Source organism: Acinonyx jubatus, chromosome B1 (genome assembly GCF_027475565.1).
Source record: "Acinonyx jubatus isolate Ajub_Pintada_27869175 chromosome B1, VMU_Ajub_asm_v1.0, whole genome shotgun sequence".
Taxonomy (NCBI): Eukaryota; Metazoa; Chordata; class Mammalia; order Carnivora; family Felidae; genus Acinonyx; species Acinonyx jubatus.
This window is the reverse complement of record NC_069382.1, coordinates 47,404,522-47,432,150: the sequence shown is the minus strand read 5'-3', so window position 1 is coordinate 47,432,150 and position 27,629 is coordinate 47,404,522. Positions and strand designations below refer to the sequence as shown.

Sequence of the window (27,629 nt, the reverse complement as noted above, 5' to 3'; positions counted from 1 at the left end):
GCGCGCCGGAAGGAAGGGGTCGGGAGCCGCCCCGCGCGGGTCCCGAATCCTCGAGGTGGGTGGGAGGGGTGGGAATCAAAGTTACCGGCTTGGGAACCGGTGGCCACAGCTATGGAGCTGGGCCCCGCCGTGTCCCCCGGGCCTTCCCGCTCCTTCAAGGAGGAGCTGCTCTGTGCCGTCTGCTACGATCCCTTCCGCGATGCCGTGACTCTGCGCTGCGGCCACAACTTCTGCCGCGGGTGCGTGACCCGCTGCTGGGAGGTGCAGGTGACGCCCACCTGCCCGGTGTGCAAGGACCGCGCGGCCCTCGCCGACCTGCGCACTAACCACACCCTCAACAACCTGGTAGAGAAACTGCTGCGCGAGGAGTCCGAGGGCGCGCGCTGGGCGGGCCACCGATCCCCGCGCCTCTGCCGCCTGCACCGCGGCCAGTTCAGCCTCTTCTGCCTCGATGATAAGGAGCTGCTGTGCTGCTCGTGCCAGGCCGACTCCCGGCACCAGGGGCACCGCGTGCAGCCAGTGAAAGACACTGCCCACGACTTTCGGGTAAGAGCGGCAGTGTGCGGGAGGTGGCCGAGAGCGCACGTGGCGGCCGTGTCCCGACCGGACCTCGGCACCCCTGACCCCGCGGCTCCCTTCAGAGCTGTGTGCCCAGACCTCGCCCCCTCGGACTCCGCTAACCTACAGGGGGGTCGGGCCAGGATGCCTGCGAGGGGAGAAGAGGGAAAGTAAACAGGAAGTGTGGGAACTGGGGTTACACGTTGTTCTCAGGACGGCCCCACCCACTTCTGAAGGGCCGAGCCCCTGCACCGGTTACCCCAGCAGGGTGTGGCTCAGGCCCATTTGAGAAGCACAGGAGTGGGTAAAGCCCAAGGATCTTGGAGCTTAGGGCAGTCAGGTTAGAGGTGCGGGAGCCCAGGACCTGGGGAGCCAGGGATAAGGTCTTCCAAAGTGGGTCACATACTTCCCGGAGCTGGCCCTATGTATCGTGGAGGAGTGGAGAGGCTTTTGGCCCTGGGCAACTGGTTTATTCTGGATCACACTCCGCGCCCCAATGCCTAGAGTTCCAGTGGCTGTAAATAAAGTGAGGAATGTACAGGGCAAAAGTAACATGGAGAATACTTTGGTATCGGAAGGGGAAATGATCAGAAAGTAAGGATTAGCCATCTCAGGAGTTTTCACAATTTTTGACCTTTAGCCCATGGTTTTTCCATTGTGATCCAGAGCACTCATATGTATGTGCCAATTGAAACAGAAGTTCTGTGAAAACGTCTATTGTACTCTGGCATTGGCTGTTATTTTATTTTTACTGATTGATTTAAAAATTGCACAGGGTGGGGCACCTGGGTGGCTCAGTCGGTTAAGCATCCGACTTCAGCTCAGGTCACGATATCGAGGTCCGTGAGTTCGAGCCCCGCGTTGGGCTCTGTGCTGACTGCTTAGAGCCTGGAGCCTGTTTCAGATTCTGTGTCTCCCTCTCTCTCTGACCCTCCCCCGTTCATGCTCTGTCTCTGTTTCAAAAATAAATAAACATTAAAAAAAAATTAAAAAAAAAATTGCACAGGGTGTGAAACACTATTTCCTTAGCTATTAACATATGGGTCAGACCCACTAGTTAAGCTGGTAGGAAGCTGAATGTATTGAAAAGGAGGTGCACTGGTCTCCAGACCCTGTTTTCTTTTCAATGCCTTTTTTTCTTTTCTTTTTTTTTTTTTTTAAGCTTATTTATTTTGAGAGAGAGCATGTGTGCATGAAGGAGGGAGGGGCAGAGAGAGAGAGAGAGGGAGAATCCCAAGCAGGCTCCACACTGTCAGCGCAGAGCCCAATGCGGGGCTTGAACTCACACTGTGAGATCATAACCTGAGCCCAAATCAAAAGTCCGATGCTTAACAGACTGAGCCATCAGGGCACCCCTAATGCCTTTCTTAAGAAATATTGAAAGTTGGTTACAGTTCCATTGCACATTTTGACAGAGTTCAAGTAAAGGGGAATGTTAACAGAACGCATGTTTGAATACCACAGTAACTTGCCAGAGGGATAACCCTGTAACGTCTGTTGCCGTATTTAACAGTGGTCCACAACAATGCTTTTTCCCATACTCTCTGGCACAAGTGCCAGGTCCTGATTTGGTACAGCTCAAGTAAATACTGGGCATTCTGGGGGCTGGGGTTGAGGTGGGGCGGGGCACCATGGATCAAGTCATGGCTCATCACCATGGGACTGGCACAGGTACAGAGCAGGAAGATGGGCAGGGGTCAAGGCCAAGAGCACTAAGGCAGAGCCCCCAGGTCTGGGCTAAGCCAGGATTCACAGTTAGTGAGTCAGGTGCCAGGAAGCACATACGGTCTAATGACAACTTCCTGTTCATTCAGCAGATGCCTTGTACTGCTAGGTCCCAGGGATACTGCAAGGCATGAGATAAACAACATGTCATACCTTCAGGGAGCTTGAAGCAGAGACCTGAGGGATGAGGAGGTGTTAGCCAGGTGAAGGGGGTGAGGGAGGGTATTTCAGGCAGAGGCAGCAGCATACATAAGGGTCCAGAAGCTGGGAGGCCTAAGTGTTCAGGCAGTAAGAGGATTTCAGAGTAGTTAGAGTGAGAATGGAGCGCAGAAGAGGTCTTGAGGCCTTGAGGCTTGGCCTTTATCTTAGAGACTTTAGGGAGCAGTAGGAGGGTTTTAAGCAGAGGGATGATGCTGTCAGACTGATGGGCACCTAGGGTGACCTATGAGGACAGAGGGAGTCTGGTCCCGAAAGATGTGAGGAGAATGCAAGCCATGTGTGCTCAGCCCTTCGCAGGGTGGGACTCAGTCGTGCGTTAGGCACCCGTGTCCCAAGGACCTGTTGTGTGGTGTTAGGGACCTGTTAGGGGTGCTGAAGCCACAGAGGTTAAGACCGAGCCCTCGCCCTGTGGAACTCGCACTGTAGTAGGGGAAGTCAGACAATAAACAGTGCTGGGTGACTGGGCGGGGAGCAGCGTGGGAAGGCTGGAGAGGGGAGAGCAGGCTGAGGGGCTTCTGTTGTGTGCGGTGGGCAGCCCTGAAAGCTTCTAAATAGGGACTTTGTGGTGAGCTGTGTGTTTAGAAAGATCACTTGGGCAATCATCTGAGGAATTCGGTAAAAATAATAATCGAACCAGCCGACACTATTTTTTTATAATTTTTTTTGGTTTATTTTTGAGAGACAGAGCACAAGTGGGGGAGGGGCAGAGAGAGGGAGACACAGAATCCAAAGCAGGCTCCATGCTCTGAGCTGTCAGCGCAGAGCCCGATGCGGGGCTCAAATTCACAAATGGTAAGATCGTGACCTGAGCCGAAGTTGGACGCTTAACCGACTGAGCCACCCAGACGCCCCCAGCCGACGCTTTTTGAGCGCTTACTATGTGCCTGGTCTCTTGAGTGTTTACATGTCAACCAATTTAATCCTCACAAAAACCCTATGAGGTTGTGCTATTGGTGTTGTAATAAATTGCCACAAACATGGCAGTTTAGCACAGCACAGAAGTATCTTCTTATGGTTCTGGAGGTCAGAAGTCCTGAAATCCAGGTGTTGGCAGTACTACGTGCCTTTTGGAGGCCAGGACAGAATTTATTTCCTTGCCCTGTCCAGCTTTTAGAGGCCCCTTTCTCCATCATTCCAACGTCTGCTTCTGTTGTCTCATTGCCTTCTCTGACTGACTCCCCTAACTTCCTTTTAAAAGGACCCTTCGATGACTTGGGCCCACCTGGACCACCCAGGATAATCGTCCATCTTAAAATCCATAATTTCATCCTACCTGCAAAGTCCTTTTTGTCATATAAATAATATATTCACAATTCTAAGTTTTAGGATGTGGGCATCTTTATTCAACTTGCTACACGTAGGTACTGTTCTCCCCATTTTACAGACAGCGACACTGAGTCTCAGGTGAAGTAACTTGTCTGAAGTCACAGGGCAAGTACTATATACAGTTCACCTGGGGCCTTGTTCAGCCCCTTCTCTGGTCATGGACTTTGTGAGAAACTTCTCTGGTCCCTGGGGAAGACTTTCCCTGCCGGTTCTCTGTTCTGGGAGCTGTGAGGGCAGCCGATTATGTAGGAGTTTTAAGAGGCTTGAGTGGGTAAGAACTGCCATCAGTGGGTGCCTACTGTGTGCCAGGCACAGTATGTCCAGCAGAGGACAGAGGAGTCCTAGCCCTTGGCTTCTTGGAGTCAGACATAACTGAATAACAATCACACTAATTAGGGGCATCTGGGTGGCTCAGTCGGTTGAGCATCCGACCCTTGATTTCAGCTCAGGTCATGATCTCATGGTCCGTGAATTCAAGTCGCACGGAGCCTGCTTAGGATTCTTTGTCTCCCTCTCTCCCTGCCCCTCCCCTGCTCGCTCTGTCTTTCTCAAAAATAAATAAATAAACTTAAAAAAGTATATATATATATATATATATATATATATATATATATATATATATATATATATATAAAATCACCCTCGTTGTAGTTTCAGCGTGACATTCCTGTGAAGGACAGTACAGGATGTGACCCACTGTGACAAGGTAGCCTGCTTTTGTCTGCTGGGGCATGGAAAGGAGTCTCTGGGGAGGTGATTTCAAGACTCAGGAGGAGTTAGCTAAGTGAGGGGCAGCAAGCAGCGGTGGTGGGGCAGGGAGCAGGGATGCAGAGTAACCCAGAGACGTCTGGACGGGGAATGAGGGCATCCAGTCCAGGACAGATCGCAAGGGGCACGAAGGGCCCAGTTAAAGATCTGAGATTTTGTCCTACCTACATACGTGGGGCATGAAGGAAGGAAGTGCTGAGATACCCAAACATGGCATAAGTGTTTGATTTTTTTCTAATGTTTATTTATTTATTTATTTATTTATTTATTTATTTATTTATTTATGTTTTGAGAGAGAGAGAGAGAGGGAGTGAGTGCGCACGAGCCTGGGAGGGGCAGAGAGAGAGACAGAAGATCTCAAGCAGGCTCCACGCTCCGAGCTGTCAGCACAGAGCCCGACGCCAGGCTCAAACTCACAAACTGCGAGTTCATGACCGGAGCTGAAGCGGGCGCTTAACCGATGGGGCCACCCAGGTGCCCCACACATGACATAAGTGTTTCAACCAGATCACTAAAAGTACATGTTGGGGCTTGAAGGGACATCCACTGGCACGTGTTTCTCAAACCTCAACGACGTACCCATTCTTCTTTGAGGAGAAACTGTTCTAACACTGTGAAATAAAATATATTCCTTACATACAAACACTAAACTAGTGTAAATTCCTCCTATTCCACACATAGGCAGTAAAACAGACACACAAAACTTACAAATTAAGCACAAACAAAACAAAAATCAATTCACTTCTAGTTCAGATATTCATTACAAGGCTTTATTTTGCTGAAACTCAAGCGCTGCTCCTTCGGTGGCTCTGAGGCTTATCTGGCAATACTCATGATACCCCTTTACCCTCTTCTATGTGATGACTTGATTTGCCAGCCTCAGTTTCCCTCTTCGAAGAACCAAAACTTGGCTGTGATGTAATTGGCCTTCATTAGATCTAGCCTATCCTTTACCTGTTAGGTGTATTTCTGTTCTTTCCCTATTAGGCCAAGACAATGAAAGTCGTATAGCTTGGACATTGTTAGCAAACACAGAGTGGTCCTGAAGTTGTAGAAACTGAAAGCGTGTGTTGGCAGTGTTCATTAGGTGACTCAGAAAAGGTTTACCTTAGGTAGGTGTTTTGGTTTTGGTTTGTTTGTTTGTGTAGGTCATTGAATGAAAACACTAACTGAAAACTCTTCCTGGAAAACTTGGAGATCCCCAAATATACAGACTCGGAGCCAGAGGGCACTGTGAGGAGATGATTCCATTTTACTAGTGAGAAAACAGAAACTTGGAGAGATACAGCAATTCGTGACAGTCGCAGGGAGTGAAAAGGGTACATGCAGGATTAGAACTCAGATTTCCTGAGTCCCAGTCCAGTGTTTACTCTGCCTTGCAGAACCCCCACAAAGTCCCAGGCCTCGAACTGCCTTGTCCAGATCACTTTCTTAGGCGTCACATGGGACTGACTTGAGAGCCATTCTCTGCCCTCCAGCTTCTTCTGCACCAGCCCCAGTCTGTTCCCCTTCTGGGATTACCTTTTTACAATTAGTCTGGCTAAATCTTAGCCTGGAATATTCCATGTTTTCCTTAAATCTCCCCCCTCATAATTTTCCCCCTTTTCCTAACTACACACCCCCTTCTGGACCCCCCCATTATGGGCTCGGCCCTACCAGATCCAAATTGCATGGAGGACATTGATTGCCTGCTTGGTGAGGCATGTGCCCAAGGGCAGGGATGGGGTCTTACTGAACACTGCTTATTGAGGCTCCTGAGTTATTGGACCCCAGCACAAGGCACCATGGTGGACACCTGCTTCATAAGCACACTGAGGGGAAAGGAAAAATGGGAGACTGGGTTGGAGTTGGATAGGAAAAGGATCTGGATGAGATCGAGTTGTCTTGGATGCATTTATCCTATGCATTTAAGAGGCCTGGGAAATAACCCGGAAGGAGAGTTAAGTCACCTGGTGCTAAGCGGCACTTAGTAGTGAGAGTTAACACATGCCTGGTGTGCTCTTTTAAGTACTTTACATGGGTTGACTAGGGGAACCTCACAGCAATCCTGTGAGCTAGGCAGTCTCATTCCTCTTACCCACATGAGAAAACCATGGGGCAGAGAGAAGAAAATGAATGCTCCTAATGGGGGAGCTGGGATTTGAACTTGGGTGGCAGGGTGCCAGAGCTCTTAGCTGCTGTGTCAGTCTGCCTGGAAACAAACATTTGAAATAGGGAAAGTAACAGGAACCAGAGGCAGATGCCAGGACACTGGTAATAGGCTGGGTAAACATGGACCAAGAACTGTTCTTCATTTTTACAGTGAAATTTCAGAGACATGCCTTATTTCTTAATTAAATAAAATTTTTTTTTGAGAGAGAGAGAGAGGGGAGGGGCAGAGAGAAAGGGAGAGAGAGAATCCTAAGCAGGCTCCACACCCAGCACTGAGCCCAACATGGGGCTCAGTCTCATGGCCACAGGATCATGACCTGAGCTGAAATTGAGTTGGATGCGTAACCGACTGAACCACCCAGGCACCCCTCTAAGGTATGGAGCCTGACGGCCAGTGAGAGAGAGGGCTTTGCCAAAGTTCTCGCCAGTGGTTAGTGACAAAGACACTATTTATAAATCAGGTCTCCTAACTTTCAGTCCAGGAGCCAGTGTGGAGTAGTGGAAAGACCATGGACGTTGGATGCACTCATTGACTGGGCAGGTAGGTAGGTATGCACATCCGCTTTGTGCTGAGACCTGGGGATATGCAGGGACAAGACAGTTTCTACCCTTGCAGGGCAAGCGTCCATTCCTTCTGCAAAGGTTTGTTGAGCACCATGTGTGGGGCGAGAGGACCTGGCCTTTCCTGGAAGCCTGCAGCCTTTCCAGGAAAGTGAGGTGATTATCCAGGGTAGTAAATGGGACCATAGGGTTGTACCTGAGAGCTGTGAGAGCCCACGGGATGTACCTGAACTCTGCTGGGGAGATCAAGGCGGCTCCCTGAGGAAGTGAGGGGAACCTGAGCTGAGTTTTCAGCGCCACGTTGGGATTGTTGGATGGTGCAGACAGGAATCGTTCAGAAGCAGCAGCATACATAGGGCCTCGGAGGACAGAAAATCTGGCTTGGGGCAGACATCCCTGGCTGCAGACATGACCCTAGCACTTTGATAACTACTTGAGGGGCACAGTGACCATCTTGGGAAATAGTATTCTTTCTCTTACCTGCACCCTTCCCATTTTCTGTTATACCACATAGCACCTGTGTTAATGGATAATTTCGGCAAAATAACTTTGTAAAATCCTTAGGGTTAATTATTAAATATATTATTGAAACTTGCTGCTTAAAGAATCAAATTGTAATTTTTAAAATCAACGACGTAAACCTTATAATCACATTCTGAACCTTTTAGTGTAAATAAAAGCTTCCTGTTCTGCTTGTTTATAACTAACCTTGAGTGTTGTAATTTGAAACTAAAATCAGAGCTCATTTGCTCCTTTGGGCTTGGGGCCTGGTCGATGCTCCACATGTGTCACAGGCCATTTAGCTCCATCCAGGACAGTGATGACCCGTATGAGTCCCGACCAGGCTTCACACCAGAGCCCCCACTAGGAAGCCAGCAGCTTCTGCTCATTCAACACACTGCTTGGGCTATAATGCAGGTCCCTGAATGGTCAGTCCAGTTGGATACATGTATGTTGTGTGGTGTTAAAATCCGAATATCTAAAGCAAATGTGAAAAGTGTATTGTTTAGATTCATTTGAATTCACACTGTTTACATGCAGTATTTCCTAGATGAACCACAAAGTGCATGGAAAAGGAAAAAGTGGAATAAAACGTGCACAGTAAATCCCCAAATAGGAAGAAAAGGAAATACTGAACAAGTGGGAGAAATAGGTGGTAGGTTGGATGACATGTTGGGTTATGTTAAATATTCCAGTTAAATGACAGAAGTTGTCAGAGAAGAAAACAACCTAGTTTTGTGCCACTTAAATAGGATTATGACTATGGATGGAAAAAAAATACATTTGATAAAGTTCGGTATGCTTTAGTACTTAAAAAAAATTAGCAAACTAGGAACGGAAGGAACCTCATTAATCTGATGAAGTGTAACTCCTGAAAAGCTTAGAGCTGATACCATATTTAATGGTGAAACACTGAAAGTTTTCTCATTATGGCCAGTTCTATTCAATTTTGTATTGAAAATTGTAGCTAATAAAATAAGTCAGGAATCATAAATAAAAGGTATAAGGTTAGGAAAGAGGGAAACTAGCATGATCTGTAGGTGACATGATTACATGTATCTGTGTAGAAATTTCTGTTGCATAGGAAATAAAAAGATGCTATGGATAAATTATGAATATAAGTAAGTTTAGACAGAATGCCAGTTGCAAAAAGATTAAAATATTTCTGTATATCAGTAGCAAATATCAAATAAAAAATACAGTGGTATAGAAAATTGAGTTTATAACAATAAAGGTAACAAAGATGCAGATCTCTGGCCGGGTGGGGGGGGGGGGAGAAGTGGGGAACAATTTCATTGAGAGATATCAAAGACTAAATGGAGGATATACCATATTTATAGATGAGAAGGCTCACTATTTATAGATGCCAGTTATCTCCAAACTGAGTGTAGAGTCAGTACTATCCTAATCAAAATCCCAATGTGATTATTTTGTGGAATTTGACAAGCTAATTCTAACATTCGTATGAAAACTTTAAGGGACAACGATTGCAAAAACATTCTTAGGAGATATTTATTAGATATTAGATATTTATTAGATATCTATATTAGATATAGAAATATTATAAAATATATTTATTTTACAGCTGTAGAAATTAAGGCTGTGTGATATTGGCAGAGGACAGACAGGTGGACCAGGGAAACAGACTAGAGAACTGGAAACATATCTGCGTTTCATGTATGGTGGCCTGTGTATCAGTGGGGCATGCTAGTACTCTTAAATAATGGTTCTGAGGAAGCGAGCTCTCAGATCATACCATTCACAGGATAAACTCCAGGTATCCACATTGGACCCAAATGAGAAAGGAAAGCCATAAAGCTTAAAAAATGATAATAATATAGCAAATTAACTTTTTTTGACCCTAGGGTATGGGAGTATTTTTAAAACTAATTCTAAAGGGTAAGACCGATACATTTGACCATATTGAAGTTAAGAAATACAAGCGATACAATAGAAGATACCTATTACACATCTAACCCATGAAAGACGTTGCACATTTACAATAAATCCCTACAAACCATTCGGAAAATGGCAGGCAACTCCGTTAAAAAATGGCTGAAAGACGTGAACAGATTAAAAAATAAATATCCAATGGTTAATGAACACTTCATTAACATCGCTTGTGTGGTATTAGCTAGTACAACTGCTTTGGAAAATGGTTTGGCGTTATCTTCTAAAGCTGAAAATACACACACCAGTGTTTCTGCCTCCAGGAGTATTTTGCACAGAGACAAGTGTACGTGTATATGTGATGTATGCAGGAAGATATGTGCTATTTGTATTACTTGGAGAGTGTCAATGACCCAACTGTCCATGAACACGGAATGGGTAAATGTGTATTCATACACTGGAATACAGTGCAACAATGAATGAGTAAACTTACATACAGTAACGGATTTGAATTCTGTAAACCTTACATTAAGGTTAAGAAAACAAGATACACAAGAATGCACACAGAAGGGTTCCATTGATACAAAGTTCAGAACCGGGAAAAACGAAGGTATATTGTTTAGGTTAAGGATGCATACATGGGTGCATAGAACTATGAAGAGAAGCAGGGAAATACATGCAAATAAGGACCCTTGTTTCCTCTGGCAGCAAGAAGGGGTTATGATTCAGAAGGGACACATCCTGGGTGTGGTTACAGAGGTGTTCACTTTATAACCTTCTGTACTTAACCACATGTATGTGTATTTAAGGCACACATATGTTTTATGCCAAAGCAAACAAGTTGTCAACAACAGAGATTGAAAGGTAAAAAACAACTCTTTAAACCTGGGAGAAATTGCCGGGATTTCCTTTCATTGTGGGAGGAAAGCTCTCGGTAAGTGACAAGAAATGTTTTCATTTTATAGGTTTTTAAATTTTCGAGGTAGACTTTATATACAACAAGATGCGTAGATCTTGAATGTTGAATCTGAGGAGTTCTGACAGTTATCCACACCCTATACTTGCCACCCCGAACAAACTAGAACATTTCTGTCACCCTGGAGAGCCCTCTTCTTCCTAGTCGGAGGCAACCACCTTCTGATTTCTGCCACCTTCTATTAGTGCTGACCATTCTTGAGCTTCACATAAATTTTAACAACTTACTCAATAATTTTGACAACTTACTCAACTCCTCTGGGCCTTCTTTTCTCCTTTGTGTAAGTGGAGTGTAGTGCCTGCCTCACAGGAATGTAAGAATTAAGTAGCATGATATTTATAAAGTGCTTAATCTGATGCATGATGCACAGTACATGTCAGTAGTAACTTGTTACAAATAGAACCATTGGTGGATCTCATCAACTCACACCTCAGAGAAGGGTCATTTTGGGGTTGGTCTTTGCTGCATTACAGCAGAACTCTCATAGTGGTTGAAGAGTTTGGGAAAGGACAAGGGACTTTTGCGCCCGGCCCCCTGCCATCTTTTTTAGCCTGTAATCGAAGGCAGAGGGCTGGGCTGTGTTGTTTTGGGACCAGCACACCCCTGGGTAACGTGTGGGCAGTTCCTTCACGCCTGTCATCCACGCGTATTTGGCACATCACAGAACTATTACGTGACTTTGTGACAAGACCTCTTGTCCCACAAAATAAAACATTAGGGTGATATTTCACTGGTCTTGTGGGAGGTTCATACTGATTTTATTTTGCTACTGGGGAGGCTCACCGTAGAGATGTTATTCTACAGAAAATAATTTTTAAAAATCTGTTATATATTCTCAAGGAGATCATAATAATGACCAAAATGAATAGAAAAGAAAACAAAATCTGCAGAAAATGAAACGAGGTATCACTTTTGGACTACAGCAGTTAGAAGAATGGGCTATGGAGTAAGAGACTGCCCAGTTATTGCTGCATAACAAATTACCTCCAAAAAGAGTGGTTTAAAACAGAAAATGTTATCTCACAGTTTCTTTGGGTCTGTAATCTGGGCGTGACTTAGCTGGGGGTGTTTGCCCTCAGTCTCTCATGATGCTGCAGTCTCATCTGAAGGCTCGAGTAGGCCAAGGTCACCATTCAAGCTTGCTTATTTGCCCGCTCGTGTGGTTGCTGGCAGGATTCCGGTCCTGTCGGGCTGTTGGGTGGACGCCATCCTCAGTTCCTAGCCCTGTGGGCCACCCCGTAGACTAGATCACAACATGGCAGCTGGCTTCCATCCAAAGTGAGCAAGCAATGTAGGGTGAGAAGGGGTATGCACAGGCTGTTGGTCCCCTATCTTGGAAATGATCTCCCTTTGCTTTTGCAACATTCTGCTGATCAGAAGCAAGTTGCTAGGTCCAGCCCACAGGGAGGAGATTCCACCATGGCATGAATGCCAGAAGTGGGGATTACTGGGACCATTTCATTCATTCATTCATTCGAAGTGCTTATTTTTGAGAGAGAGAGACACACAGTGCAAGTGGGGGAGGCACAGAGAGAGGGAGACACAGAATCGGAAGCAGGCTCCAGGCTCTGAGCTGTCAACACAGAGCCCGATGCAGGGCTTGAACCCACAAGAAGTGAGATCATGACCTGAGCCGAAATTGGCCGCTTAACTGACTGAGCCACGCAAGTACCCCTGCTGGGACCACTTTAGAGGCTGCCTCCTTCAATCTGCCCTCTGGCCCCCAATGATTCATGTCACCCCATCCCTGCCACATTCATAATATACTCACCCACTCCCAAGATCCCCAAACATCTTGTTATAGTATCAGCTCCTGAATCTCATCATCCGAATCAGGTCCAGGTGGGGATGAGGCTTTTGAGGACAAATCTGTATCTTCTATTGCTGCATAGCAAATCACCCCCAAAACTGGAAGCTTAAAGCAACAAATTGCCCTACCTCACAGGGGGGAGGGATCACCAGGGGCCATCTTAGAAGCTGGCTATCACCACTGTCTAGATTCACATCCCTATTCTGCCATATACTAGCTGTGTGCTCTTGGGCTAGTCACTTCCCTTTTGTGTGCTTTTGTTTTTGTTCTTTAATTTCTAAAATGAGGCTAATAATATATTCACCTAACAGATAATGTTATGATTAAGTAACATAATCTATAAAGTAATTAGCACCTTCCCTGGCAAATAGTAAATGCTGGCCATTTATAATTAATGCCATTAGAATTGTTACTATTTTTCCAAAGAAAAAAACCTGGTAAGCTTTCTCAGAATGATAAGTGGAAAGGTTAACGATGGAAAGACATGGATAGGCCTTGAATACAAAAGGTAGGAATCCAACCTAAAACTGGTAGTGAAGTCCAAGGAGATCAGAGCAAGAATGGTTAAGTTTAAAAAAACAAACTACTAAAACCAAAGTATTTGCTGAAAGCAGTGATGAAAGTGTTTCCATGGCTCCTGTACCAGTAGAATATTGCCACAAGGTAGGGATGTGGGGAGATCTGTGTTTAGATCGGGCCCTGTAGGAATAACTGGACCAACCTGCCATCAGATTTGTTCATTTCTAACTGCAGGCCAGTCCGGTTTAGAAAGTGGGAAAGGGAGCCTGTGAGCACATGGTCTATAGAACTGGCACGCAGCTCAGGGGTTCTTGGCTTGCCTGGACCAGCTTTAGGCCTGAGCGGGGGGATGCCCTTCTACGCTGTACTGTGGCCAACTTGCGAGGGAACAGGCCCTGTCTTCCCATCTGTACCAGGTATGAAACGAAGGGGCCGGTTAGAAGGGATCTGAGAGCACTTTATGCTAAAAATGCCGGATTGGAGGTCAGGGCTATAGGACTTCCCTTTCTGCTGTGCCCTGCAGCATGTGGACAGACTGGGTTGAGTAAACGGTTGAGTTGTGCCCACACTGACGTTGGACTCCAGTTGTAAATGGGGTGTGTCACCCCCTGCCTGGCCTCCAGCCCTAATGTGCCTCCTTCTTGTATCTCACGCAGGCCAAGTGCAGGAACATGGAGCATGCGCTGCGGGAGAAAGCCAAGGCCTTCTGGGCTGTGCGGCGCTCCTATGAGGCCATCGCCAAGCATAATCAGGTGAGTGCACTGGCTGAGTGGGGAGATTAGGGACACCTGGGATATGGGGGGAGGGGAGAGGTGAGGGTGGGCCCACCCTGGCTGTGGGTATGGACACAAAATCATCCTTCCCTAACTCTGAGGGTCTAGCACGGTCATGTCCTAGGTTGCTGATTGTGGCTGCACCGCCATGGCCTCTCTAAATAGCTGGGCACAGGCCGCGCCAGCAGCCACGGAAGTGGCTTGAAAAACTACCTGTGTCATCTGCACTGTGCTTTCAGTCTAACTTCAACACATGCTGCACTTGACCATCCAACCCAGCTGCTCAAGCCAACGGTGACCTAGGGCTCTTTAGCTCCTCCTCTTTCCCTCTTACTCCCCGGGTCCACTCCATAGCAGTCCTGTCTCCTCTAACTGCAAAATACATCATGTCCACCTGCCGTTCTGTTTCCAGCGTCCTGGCCATGTCTCCGTTTTTTCTCACCTGGCCGTGTACCAGGGCCCCAGCCTTCTGTCCTTCTTCTGCAGTCCGTCTCCATGGAGTGGACTGATGTTTTAGAAGAATACGTTGATTGCGTCACTCCTCTGCTTAAAACTGTTGAGATCACACAGTCCAGACTCCTCACTGTGGCCTTCACGGCCTTCATCCCGCCCTTCCCTGCTCCTCGGTTTCGTCTCCTCCCATGCTTGGCTCCAGCTACATTGGCCTGCCTTCTGACCCTCACGTGAGCTGTCTCCTCCCGGATCTCCCATAAGGGGCACTTTGTCATTAGTATCTCAGCTCAGACGTCCCTTCGGAGAATCGTTCCCTGATCACCCTACCCAAGCAGCCTTCTCCTTTAGTTGCTCTCATATGTCCCCATTTTGTGTTCTGCAATTAACTTCCTATTTTTTTTTTTTTATGTACTCCCATTAGAATGTAACGAAAGCAAGCGCAGTAGTATCTGAGAGGATTCTTGGCACACAGTAGGTGATCAATAAGGGGTTGTAAATTGAATGAGTGAATGGTCTCCCCTCTGTCCCCACTGTCATTGTCTATGCCTGGGCACCCTCTCTTCCTCTGAGTCCTGTGCAGATTGGCAGCCGGGTTTCTGATGGGTTGTCCTGGCTTTGCTCTGTCACCCCCTGGGTGAGTACTTCTACTAAGTACAGCTCAGCTGAGACCTACCTGGCTTGGGCTGCCTGGCACTCCCCTCCCATGCCCATGTGCCCACGGGAGGGGACTAGGCTTGAGAAAGAGCCTCCTTAACATCTGGCCAAGGAGTTTCCCCGAGCCGCAGAGCTGGTGGAATAAGGTAGAAGAAAGGATCGTGAAAGGTGGGTGGCTAGGGCAGTAACGGCAAAGCCGACCTACTCCCAAACCCGAGCCTTGTCCTCCAGGCACATCCCTCACCCCCTGCAAGCTAATTCCCTCATCTGCGGAAAGAGAGCGGCTTCCTCTTACTAGAATGTTTTTAAACGTTCACTTGAGAGGATGCATGTGAAGTGCCCAACAGAAAAGTCCTTGCAACAACTCTTGCGTCTTATAGACCATCCAGCTGGATTTGAGAGGTGTTTTCACTGTTGCAGTGAATCATTTTGTCATACCGTCAGAGCCAGAACACACGTTGAGCTTCCGATCCAGACAGGAAGTGACTGGAACCTCCCACCCTGTTCCGATCCAGACAGGAAGTGACTGGAACCTCCCACCCTGTGGTCAGAACACTCGTAGTGAGTTGCTTTTCCCGTGGTCGCCGTGGAATCCTGGAGCTCTGCCTCTGTGGCTTGAGCTCCTTTGTGGCCAGCCCCATCCATTCACGTGGCTGGCCTCGTCGGGACTGCAGTGGAGGTGCCCGGGGCATGTCCGTAGGTCCAGGTGCTAGCACCTGTCTGCCCGTCCCAGGCGCTGTGCAACTCTCGCGTGGCCAGTGTCAGATTGCAGGACTCCTATGTGATTCATGCTTTCCCCCTGAGTCCAGTCTGTGCAGGCTGATGAGGGAAGTGAAGGCTTTGATGTTTACCCCTTTAAGGCTCCGGATTGCCAGCCGGCAGGGTAGCTAGACTTGACTTTGCACTGGCAGGGTTTTCCTGCCTGCTTTTTTATCTTTCTGTGGGACAGAAATCCTCCTGCATTTCACTGTCTCTCCCACCACGCACAACCCATCTTTTGGGCCTGGTATTTCAGCAGTACCCTCCCATTTGCATGCCTTTGACAGTTACTCAGTTTGTACACCGGCTCACAAGTATAAAGCCATTTGTGTTTCTTCTGTGAACACCAGTTCACGTGCTTTTTTTTTTTCCTTGGAATATTTGCCCTTTTCTCTAGTGGATTCATAGGAGTGCTCTGTATATTGAGAATAACAGTCTGTTATCCGTTGCAAATATTTTTCCTCGCTTGTCATTTCTTTTTCAGTGAAACACTTTTACCTTTTCTGGGTCATTTTCACTTTTTCGGTGAATATTTTGTCACATATTGTCAGAGCCATGAGCATATTATTCATCATGTACTGAACTTTTCAGTATCTCATCTCAAGATGAGATAGTGACCTGCCATTGCTACCGTACACATTTCGAGTTGTTTTTCCAGTGGTCATCTTAGAATTGTATTGTTGTACTTCACTTTATTAGTAGTCTCTTGCCATTTAGAACTTGTCATGTTTAGGGCGCCTGGGTGGCTCAGTGGTTAAGCATCTGTCTCTTGATCTCAGCTCAGGTCTTGGTGTCAGGGTAATGACTTTAGGCCCCATGTTGAGCTCTGTGCTGGGCATGAAGCCTACTTTAAAAAAAAAAACAACAACTTCTTATTTTTATATCCATTCAATGATCTCCTTTGAGGCTTCTCTGTTTTACTGCTATACAAAAGGTCTTTTTCATTCCAAGGTGAAAAATATTTCTCTGCTTTTTCTTTGAGTGCATTTATGGGTTTGTTTTAACTTTTAAGAAGCTTTTTGTAGTTACGATTAGGAGTGTGCACATCGTTAATGATTTGGGTTTTTTTTTTTTATTTTTTTTAACGTTTATTTATTTTTGAGACAGAGAGACAGAGCCTGGACGGGGGAGGGTCAGAGAGAGAGAGGGAGACACAATCTGAAACAGGATCCATGCTCTGAGCTGTCAGCACAGAGCCCGACGCAGGGCTCGAACTCACGAACCGCGAGATCATGACCTGAGCCGAAGTCGAATGCTTAACTGACTGAGCCACCCAGGCGCCCCAATGATTTGGTTTTAAAGTAAATACTTCCTACTTTGTTGGGAAGCCTCTGGATCAGACAGATTTGAAGTCTTAAGATTGGAAGGCAAATAAGTTTTATTTATTTATTTTTTTTAACTTGTTTTATTTTTTATTTTTTAAAATCTACATCCAAATTAGTTAGCATATAGTGCAACAATGATGTCAGGAGTAGATTCCTTAGTGCCCCTTACCCATTTAGCCCATCCCCCCTCCCACAGCCCCTCCCAAAACCCTCAGTTTGTTCTCCATATTTATGAGTCTCTTCTGTTTTGTCCCCTCCCTGTTTTTATATGATTTTTGTTTCCCTTCCCTTATGTTCATCTGTTTTAGTCTCTTAAAGTCCTCATATGAGTGAAGTCATATGATTTTTGTCTTTCTCTGACTAATTTCACTTAGCATAATACCCTCCAGTTCCATCCATGTAGTTGCAAATGGCAAGATTTCATTCTTTTTGATTGCCAAGTAATACTTCATTGTATATATCTACCACATTTTCTTTATCCATTCATCCATCGATGGACATTTGGGCTCTTTCCATACTTTGGCTATTGTTGATAGTGCTGCTATAAACATGGGGGTGCATGCGTCCCTTCGAAAACAGCACACCTGTATCCTGTGGATAAATGCCTGGTAGTGCAATTGCTGGGTCGTAGGGTAGTTCTATTTTTAGTTTTTTGGGAAACCTCCTACTGTTTTCCAGAGTGGCTGCACCAGCTTGCATTCCCAGCAAATAAGTTTTAAACATCGTTGTTATTTGCAAGGCACTTGGGTGGCTCAGTCGGTTAAGTGTGCAACTTCAGCTCAGCTCATGATCTCACGGTTGGTGAGTTCGAGCCCCACATCAGGCTCTGTGCTGACAGCTCAGAGCCTGGAGCCTGCTTCAGATTCTGTGTCTCCCTTTCTCTCTGCCCCTCCCTTGTTTATGCACTCTCTCTCTCAAAAATAAATTAACATGCAAAAAATTTTAAAAATACATTCAAAAAATAAAAAATGGTTCTTACAACAACAGTTCATTTCTGCGATTCAGTATTTCCCTTGCTGTTGTGCACCTAACCAAGATACAGATTAGTGTGTGTTGAGGAGGATCCAGAAGATAGGCATCATCTAGAAGCAGTGATTCGATTTGAGATTTCAATTTATCAAGACAATCTCATTAAGCTGTGTGCTTTAAACTTACAACTCTGTGCTGATAAAACTGCACCTGCATTTTACCTGTCGGGGGGTCTGCTCATGGTTTCCTTTGAAAACAGAGCTCCTTTGCTAGAAACCTCCCGAGTCACACGGCCAGGCGCCGGCCGAGGGCTTCCATCCGAGGCTGACCCTCTGTGGCTCCGTCCTGCTCTCTGCCGCAGGTGGAGGCTGCCTGGCTGGAAGGGCGAATCCGGCAGGAGTTCGACAAGCTTCGCGAGTTCCTGAGAGTGGAGGAGCAAGCCATCCTGGATGCCATGGCCGAGGAGGCGAGGGAGAAGCAGCGTCTGGCTGAAGGGAAGATGAAGCGGCTGGCAGAGGACACAGAGGCTCTGGCCCATGAGATTGAGCGGCTGCAGGTGGAAATGAAGGAGGATGACGTTTCCTTTCTCATGGTGAGGGGCTTGCCTCCTGGCTTCAGTGACAGGGACCAGGTGTTCAGGAGCCGGTGGGGAGCCGGAGGCCCCCGGCCCCGGCCCACCCCGTCTTCCCATAGTCTCGGGGTGCTGGGCCCTCGGAGCCCTCGGAGGAAGTTCTCTGTCCGTCAGGAGGCCAAGAGGGTTTTCATCAGAGTTCACTTCTCTCTGCCTCTGTCTCCTTTCCTTCTCCCTCGCCCTTCCTCTCTTGTACTCACTCTTGCTCTCTTTTCCTTTCTTCTCTCTCTGCTCCAAATGGAGTACTTGGTAAATAAGCTTTTTATTTTGGATTAATTTTAGATGTATGGAAAAGTTGCAGGGATAGCCCTGAGTGCCCCCGTACGCCTCTCCTTGTTTCTCCCATTGTCAACACCTTACATCATCTTGTGGCACATTTGTCCGCGGGAAGCTGACCTGGGTGTGTTGTAATTAACTAATGTCCAGACTTCTTTGGAGTCACCACTTTTTGCATTACTATCCTCTTTCTGCTCCAGGGTCCCATCCAGGGGCTCACAGTGCATTTAGTTGTCCCATCTCCCAGTCTCCCCTGGTCTGTGACAGCTTCTTATTTTCTGTTTTTCATGACCTTGGCAGTCCTGAGGAGTTCTGGCCAGATGGCCTGTTCTCCCACCTGGGCTTGTCTGATGTTTTTCTCATGATTAGACAGGGGTTATAGGATTTTACAAAGAAAACAAAATGGAATATTCTAGAGTTATACAATTATTTTAACTTTTTAATGTAAATATGACATTTTGATATTCTCTATTGTTTTCTTAAGAAAAGGGTGACTTTGGGGCACCAGCATTGGCTCAGGCAGTTGGGTGTCAGACTTCAGCTCAGGTCATGATCTCACAGTTGTTGAGTTCGAGCTCCATGTCAGGCTCTGTGCTGACAGCTTGGAGCCTGGAGCCCGCTTTGAATTCTGTGTCTCCCTCTCTCTCTGCTCCTCCCCCACTCACACTCTGTCTCTCTCGCAAAAAGAATACACATTAAAAAAAAAATTTTTTTTTTAAATAAAAGGGTGACCTCTTTCTCTCTTTAAAAAATATCTATTTAGTTGATTTTTTTTCTTTTTATTGCTTTCACCCCCTGCCTCCTGCCCCCCATGAGTCACTAGGTCTTTATAGAGATGTTTCTATAATGGAAAGCTAGTTTGGAAATCGATTAGGATGGTGAGGTATCTCCTCCACTTAGAGAACAGCCGAACCCTCTGGAAAGGGGACTCTTTGTAGAGTGGATTGAGAAGGGACAGGGACATCTTCCATTCAAGCTGGGTGGGTGTCACATCCCCACCAGGGACTGTTGGGGTTCTCTGCCTCATACAAAGCTTTGAATCCTGATGTCTCCTGTCTCTAAAATGCCCCTGATAATAAAATCATTTGGTGGATTCTAAAAGCTAGATTCCTTGCTGTTTCTGGTTAGGAAATTGGGAGTGTCATCTTGCCCAGTGACCAGTGTGCTTTCATGACCTTTTTTTTTTTAAGCTTACGTATTTATTTTGAGAGAGACAGAGTGCAAGTGAGAAAGGACCAGAGAGAGAGGGAGAGAGAGAATCTCAAGCAGGCTCCGTGCTGTCGGCACGGACCCCAAAACGGGGCTTGAACCCACAAAACTGTGAGATCGTGACCTGAGCCGAAATCAGGAGTCAGATGCCTAACTGACTGAGTCAGCCAGGTGCCCTGATTTTTTCTTTTTTAATGTAACAGTTTTATTGAGATAAAATTCACATATTGTATAATTCACTCATTTAAAATGTGTAGTTCAGTGGTTTTTACTGTAGTCACAGAGTTATACAGCCATCACCATAATCAGTCATAGAATTAGTTTTACCCCCCCCAACAGAAACCCCGTACTCTTTAGCTGTCACCCTCCTATGCTCCCCCTCTCGCCCCACCATCAGCCCTCAGCAAACACTAATCTACTTTCTATCTCTAAGGATTTGCCTAGTCTGGACATTTTCCATAAATGATTCCTATAAATGGAATCACATAACATGTAGCCTTTTGTGACCAGCTTCTTTCACTCTGCACGTTTTGAAACTATATCTGTTGCAGCATGTATCAGTACAGGACTGAATAATACTCCGTTGTGTGGATATGCTACATTTTATTTACCCATTCATCAATTGGTGGACATTTGGGTTGCTTCCACTTTTTAGCGATTATGAATCATACTGCTATAAACATTCATGTGCAAGTTTTTGTGTAGACATATGTTTTTATTTCTCTTGAGTATGTGCCTAGGAATAGATTTACTGAATCATACGGTAACTTGTAAGTTTAACCGTTTGCCAGGCTGCTTTCTAAGCAACTGCACTGATTTTATAGTCCCATCAGCAGTGTATGAGGGCTAACTTCTCCACATGCTTGCCAGCGCTAACTTTCTTTGAAAATGTCTTATTATTTTAAAATTTTTATTTTAGAGAGAGAGCGTGAGCAGGGGAGAGAGAGGGGCAAAGGGAGAGAGAGGGAGAAAGAGAAAGAGAACCCTAAGCAGGCTCCGTGCTGAGCACGGAGCCCTGTGTGGGGCTCAATCCCATGACCCTGGGATCACGACCTGAACCAAAATCAAAGTTGGACACTCAACCGACTGAACCACCTAGGCACCTCCTGACTGTTTTTTAAAATAGCCATTGCCGTGGGTGCAAAATGGTATCTCACTGTGGTTTTAATTTGCATTTCTTCAGTGGCTAATGATATTGAACATCTTTTCACGTACTTGTTGGTCATTTGTATATCTTTGGGGGAACTGCACATTCAAATCCTTGGTCCATTTTTTAAAGTGGGTTGCTTGTCTTTTTGTTGTTGAATTGTTAACGGTTTTTAGGCATTATGCATACTTCGCAGGTATGTGATTTGTAAATATTTTCTCCCATTTTGTGGGTCATTTGTTCACTTTCTTGGTAACTTCCTTTGAAGTACAGAAGCTTTTCCTTTTGATGGAGTCTGGTTGGTCTGTGTTTTCTTGCTGTTTATCCTTTTGGAGTCATATCTAAGAAACTATAGTCTAATCCCGGGTCATGAGTTTTATAGGCTTAGCTCCACATTTAAGTTTTGAGTTAATTCAGAAAATTTTGGGTGTGGTGCAGGGTGGGAATCCGTCTTCAATCTGTTGCATGTGGACGTCCGGTTGTCCCACTGAAGACCATTTACCGAAGACCATTCTTTCCCCAATGAATGGCCTTGGCACCCTTGTAGAAAACCAACTGACAGTAAATGTGAGGGTTTACTTCTCGACTTTCAGTGTCCATTAGATCTGTATGTCTGTCCTTATGTTAGTACCACGTTGTTTTCACTACTCTTGCTTTTAGTAAGCGTTGGAGTCGGGATGTGTGAGCCACCAACTTTGTTTTTGCCCAAGATTGTTTTGGCTATTCTGGTTCCCTTGAATTTCCGTACGAATTTTAGGATCAGCTTGTCAGTGTCTATAAAGAAGCCAGCTAGAATTTCGATAGGAACTGTATTGAATCTGTAAATCAGGTGGGGGAGCATTGCCATCTTAACAATGTGAAGTCTTCTGGTCCATGAACATGGGATATAGGGCTACTTTTGAGATCAGAAACTTACTTTTTTTTTTTTTCCTGTGCTTATGGCTCTGTTTTTTGTTTGTTTGTTTTTTCTTTTAGAAACACAAAAGCCGAAAACGCCGGTAAGTTGCCAAAGCTGATGGAGGGGAGGGGAAGAGCAGGCAGAAATACCAGGGGTGCCAGCGCCAGTGGCTCCAGGGCCAGGCAGGTAATGAAGCCAGCTGGGTATGACCCAGAGGGAGTGGTGGGGACTGGCCAGGTGGACAGAGCCCTCCTTTGAGCCATTCCACTTCCGATTTATGCTGGTGAAGTGTTGTTTTTCTGAGTGTGGAAAATCACCGTCCGTTGTGTGGGGAGAGAATGTGTCATCTTGCACATGGCTTGTATTTCTCAGGGGACCATCCCAACGTTTAAGCTTATTTCTTGGTTAGCCCCTCCCTCTGAGAGCCTCAGGGACACACTGGTTTGTGTTGATGTCTGTTGGGCTCACAGCGATGAACTGTATCCCAGTCACCGCTGTACGAAGGTGAAAGAGAATGCTTTGGAGAGTAGTGAGTTTCCCGGCACCGAAGGTGTTCAAAGCGAAGGCCAATGATACGTTCAGACATTGGGACTAGGGGACCCTTACGGTCCCTTCTGACTCAGACATCCCATGAGCAGATATGTAAGTATGCTTTGTGCCCTCAAGAAGGGGAACTGTGTCTGAGAACCTCCTATATATATTTATCCCAGCTGGGGCAGGTTGAGCCCGAATACTGAATCCTGCAGAGAGCTAGGAGCAGCCTAATTGGCTACTGGCTCGTCTCCCATCAGAGCCCAGCCCAGGTTTGTTATGGGTAGGATGGCCAGGGAATGAGTCCTGTCGCCCGTGGCCGGCTGACCCAGTTAGGCCCAGGATGCACGGCCGCAGCCCTGCCCACCAGGCCTTCCCTCCCTTCCCAGCCTCTTCTGCACCATGGAGCCAGAGCCCGTCCAGCCCGGGATGCTCATCGACGTCTGCAAGTACCTGGATTCCCTGCAGTACCGCGTCTGGAGGAAGATGGTCACGTCCGTTGAATCTGGTGAGTGGGGGTGCCGGCAGGGTTACAGGAAGGAGGGGGGTACTTTACATGAGGCACAGAGCCAGCTGCACTCCTCTCTTTTAGCTTCCCATCCTGTCGGACCTTCTCCAGCCTCTTTCAGACAGGTGCCTGGTGCCCTCTCCACCCCCAGCCCCACCACTCAAAACCCTCTGGCAGAGCCCCTGTCTTTGGGTCCTGACACTCGGCCACCTCTGCAGAAAGAGGAGCTGGCTGCCCTCTCTGTTCGGAACTGGACCGTGTAGGTTATGGAAGGTCTCCTCCTTTCAGGATCGCCTTTCCAAGGTGACACCAGGCCACGCGAGTCACTGTGTTTGTTGGGCGCTACGGACTGAGTGTTTGTGTCCCCTTACATTCGTAGGTTGAAGCCCAACCTCCAATGTGATGGCATTTGAGGTGTGGCCTTTGGGAGGTGATTTGGGTTACATGAGGTCATGAGCATAGAGCCCCAGGATGGGGTTAGTGCCCTTACAAGGAGAGGCACCAGAGGGCTGGCTTCCTCTCCCCTCTGCCCAGTGTGAGGACACAGCAAGAGGCAGCCGTCTGTGAGCCACGGGAGGGCCTCACCCAAACTGAACTACGCTACAGCCCAGCCTCAGACTTCAGTCTCCAGAACCTTGAGAGGGACATTTCGGTTGTTGAAGCCACGCAGCCCGGGGTATTTTTGTGTAGCAACCCAAGCTAAGACGTGATTTTGTAGGGAGAAATGTCAGTGACCCACCCAGAGGGATGTTACGTGCTTCTCCAAATCGTCATGGAGTTTTGTGAGCACCCGGGGCCCCTGCTCCTGTTGGTTTCCTGTGCCTGCTCTAACAAAGGACGGCACTCTGGGTGCCGTAAAATGACAGATTTACTTGCTCTTGCAGTTCCAGGGGCCAGAAGTCCAGAGTGCTGGTGTCGGCAGGGCCGTACTCCCTCTGAAACCTATAGGGAGGGCCTTCCCTGCCTCTCGCTGGCTTCTGGTGTTGGCCAGCAATCCTTGGCCGGCAGCTGTAGCCCTTGGATCCCGGCCCTTGTCATCACCTGGCCTTGTTCCCTCGTGTGTCTGTGTCCCTTCTCCTTTCTTTGGCAAGAACAACAGTCATGTTGGGTTAAGGTCCCACTCGGCTCCTGTCTGATGTCATCTCAGTCACATCTGCCATGACCCCACTCCCAAATAAGAATGCCTTCTGAAATACTGGCGGTTAAGACATCCCCATCTTTTTCGGTGGGGCACAGTTCATCCCATAACCCTGCCCCTCAGCCCTGGACAGCTCCCTCCACGCCCTGGGGCCAGTTGGGACACAGCGGGTCACTTTGGGGGGATGGAGGCATCGGCTGGTGTGGCAGGCAGGCAGCACCTAAGGTTTGCTGATTCGCCCCCACTGTCCCCCTCTGCTCTCAGTGCCTTTCAGCTTCGATCCCAATACCGCGGCCGGCTGGCTCTCGGTGTCCAATGACCTCACCAGCGTCACCAACCACGGCTACCGCGTGCAGGTGGAGAACCCGGAGCGCTTCTCCTCAGCGCCGTGCCTGCTGGGCTCCCGCGTCTTCTCGCAGGGCTCCCACACCTGGGAGGTGGACCTGGGGGGGCTGCCCAGCTGGCGGGTGGGTGTGATGCGGCTGCAGCAGGACGCCGGCGCCGAAGGCCACTCCCACAGCTGCTACCACGACACCCGCTCAGGCTTCTGGTACGTGTGCCGCACGCAGGGCGTGGAGGGAGACCACTGCGTGACCTCGGACCCGGCCACGTCAGCCCTGGTCCCGGCCATCCCCCGCCGCCTGCGCGTAGAGCTGGAGTGTGAGGAGGGCGAGCTGTCTTTCTACGACGCGGAGAGCCACTGCCACCTCTACACCTTCCACGCCCGCTTCGGGGAGGTGCGGCCCTACTTCTACCTGGGGGGCATGCGGGGGGACGGGCCTGCCGAGCCTCTGCGCATCTGCCCCCTGCGGATCACTGTCAAGGAGGAGCTGGATGGCTGAGGTTGGCCCGGAGCCGGATGGATGCTGCCTGGGACCGGGTCCGTGGTCCTGCTCTCTTTCTGCCCTTCCTCAGTCCACGTTCACCTCAGTACCTCTGAACCGACTGCCTCTGCCAGCATCTTCCTGCTGACCTGTCTTGTCCTATTCCTATGGCTCCAGGCCCCAGACCTTCTCCTTCATTTCTGGTCCCTTCTCTGCCCACGGTTAAAAGTCATCCAAGAGACCCCTCACTCCTCAGAGCCATGGCACCTTCAGGATGTGAATTTTCTAAACCCTAATGCCAGGATTTCTGGGGATGACATTTGCTTCTAGAATGGGCCTGTTTTTAAAAAAAATTTTTTTTAATGTTTATTTTTGAAACAGAGCGTGAGTGGGGGAGGGGCAGAGAGAGAGGGAGACACAGACCCGGAAGCAAGCTCCAGGCTCTGAGCTGTCCGCACAGAGCCTGACGCGGGGCGGGCCCAAACCCACGCACTGAACCCGCAAGATCATGACCTGAGCTGAAGTCAAACGCTTAACCGACCGAGCCACCCAGGCGCCCCTAGAATGGGCCTGTTTTAAAACGTAGGTTTTATTATCCAGGTATGGCAAGGCCAGTGGACCTGGAGAGGGCCGCAGTTGAAAAGAGATTGTTATTTACAGCTCCCAAGAGGAGGGCCCCGCCGCACCTTTGGGAGTAGCCACACAGGGCAGCGTCAGGGGAAGCATCAGGGTCTGTGAGGAGGCAGGGGGAGTTGAGGAAGCACAGGTTGGAGACTTTATTGTGGTTTCAGCGATAGGAACAGGTGGGGCAGGGCTCTGGGTAGACGGGTTTGAGATCTTCTAGTTCAAATCATTTTGGCAGGCTCTGGGACATAGGGGCTGTCCCCATTTGTCAGGGATGATCCAGAGGGGAACCTTGGCCCCCAGTGTGAGAGCCAGGTAAAGGAAGTGGTTGGGGGTATAGCTCAGGATGGGTTGGTTTGCATATGAAAGGCGTGCTCACCGGGGAGTTGATTGCTTTCTCCTGGGAGGAACAGGTTCCCCAGGCCTGTGAGGCCCCAGATGCCAGAGCCTCAAGAATACAGAAAATAAGAAAATATAGTTCATACAGGGCTGCTGCTGTGGCTTTGGGGCAGCACCTGGGCTCAACTTGTCTATCACTTTATACCAGTATTTTAAAACTGCTCCCCAGGATCCCCTGTGGTCCCCTTGGGGAATAGGCAAGGCTGCCCATCAGATTAGCTCTGATTTATCTATTTGCACTTCTTGGACTATTTCACTTAAAAAACACTTTTTTTTTTTTTTTTTTTTTTTTTACATTTTAGCCTTAAAAAGTGACTTATACAATGCAAGTGGAAAAAACCCCACAATTTAAAAAAGCACAGTTTAGACCCGTTCCTTCTCTGGGCTTCAGTTTCCTCATCTGGGATGAGATAGGAGGACTGGGAAATTATGTCCTGTGATTGCTGTGGAAGAAACAGCTCTGATTCGTCCTCATAAAGTAATGAGGGACCCCATTCATTCAGGTCTGGGGTGAGAAGGGCGGGAGATGGCCTCGCTTGGCCTTTGCTGCCCTCCCTGGCCTCAGCTGTTTGTCTTACACCCTGTCGCCTTTCGTGTTGTCATCCTGATTGCTTCTGCCCCCTTTCAATTCCTGTTGTGCCTACAAACTTGCACCTCCATCTTCCTCCTTGCTCATGCCTGCAGCTAAATGTTGATTGTCCGCTTGCCCTGTCCCAGGAAATACTGTGGTAGGAAATACTGTCCCGTGGGGGTGGTGGTCTAATCAGGGGGCACGTTCCTGACCGAGGACTCGAGTTCTTTCTTCCCCCTGTGCCCCCACCTCACATAAATGGGCTTTTAAAACAGAAATGACGACTCAAAACTGAAGCGTTGTCAACGGGATGTGTACAATCAGTAGGGGCCACGGGGAGGGACGCGGTAGGAAATGCCACTGGGTGAAGGGGGCTGGGTTGGAATGTTGGCTGACTGGCATGTGCAGGCGGGAAGGCACTTGGGCTCATTGACGCTCAAGGCACTTTGGTGACCAGCACCTGAGACCAGTGTGCATTCTCTTGGTGTTTATCTAGCCCATCAAATAGAATCTCTGCAAAAATCTTGACCTGAAATTATTTTAAGTTATAATAAACTTTTAAAAATGTTTTTTTATTTCCAACGTAGATAGTGGAAGGGGTTTTTTAAAGAGTACAATTTGGATAGCCTAGGCCTCTTTTTTAAAAAATAAAAATGATATTTGAGCTAAAACCCACTTTTCTTTTGACATTGTCCTTTTGTGTCCTTGGAAGCAAAAGTTCATCCATATTGTAGCATGTATTTGACTTCGTTCCCTTTCATGATCAAGTCACATTCTTGAGTTGTGTGGATATACTGCATTTTATCTATTCTTCAGGTAGTGGACATTCAGATCGTTTTCATCTGTTGCCATTACAAAGAATGCTGCTGTGAACATGCCTTGTACATGGGTTGTACAAGTTTTTGTGTGGACGTAGGTTTTCTGTTCTCTTGGGTA

The 27,629-nt window shown here is 47.6% G+C and overlaps 1 protein-coding gene across 2 annotated transcripts; it reads left to right on the top strand.

Moving 5' to 3' along the window:
* The first annotated feature begins 37 nt into the window (after nucleotides 1-37).
* Nucleotides 38-27,368, top strand: TRIM35 (tripartite motif containing 35). 2 transcript variants are annotated; one of them, XM_027070197.2, is made up of 6 exons: nucleotides 41-546; nucleotides 13,661-13,756; nucleotides 18,299-18,529; nucleotides 22,176-22,198; nucleotides 23,019-23,137; nucleotides 24,540-27,368. In XM_027070197.2, exons 1-6 carry the CDS (start codon nucleotides 112-114, stop codon nucleotides 25,115-25,117), a joined length of 1,482 nt encoding a protein of 493 aa, XP_026925998.1. In that variant the 5' UTR covers nucleotides 41-111; the 3' UTR covers nucleotides 25,118-27,368. The 2 variants fall into 2 exon arrangements, with proteins under 2 accessions (XP_026926005.1, XP_026925998.1); XM_027070204.2 differs by lacking the exon at nucleotides 18,299-18,529 and having other exon boundaries at nucleotides 38-546.
* The last annotated feature ends 261 nt before the right edge of the window (nucleotides 27,369-27,629 follow it).

Bases quoted from the DNA above. Each gene is read 5' to 3' on its own strand.
- TRIM35 (XM_027070197.2), top strand. From the start codon at position 112: ATGGAGCTGGGCCCCGCCGTGTCCCCCGGGCCTTCCCGCTCCTTCAAG. The intron at 547-13,660 runs GTAAGAGCGGCA...TATCTCACGCAG, and splicing joins ACACTGCCCACGACTTTCGG to GCCAAGTGCAGGAACATGGA. The intron at 22,199-23,018 runs GTAAGTTGCCAA...CTCCCTTCCCAG, and splicing joins CACAAAAGCCGAAAACGCCG to CCTCTTCTGCACCATGGAGC.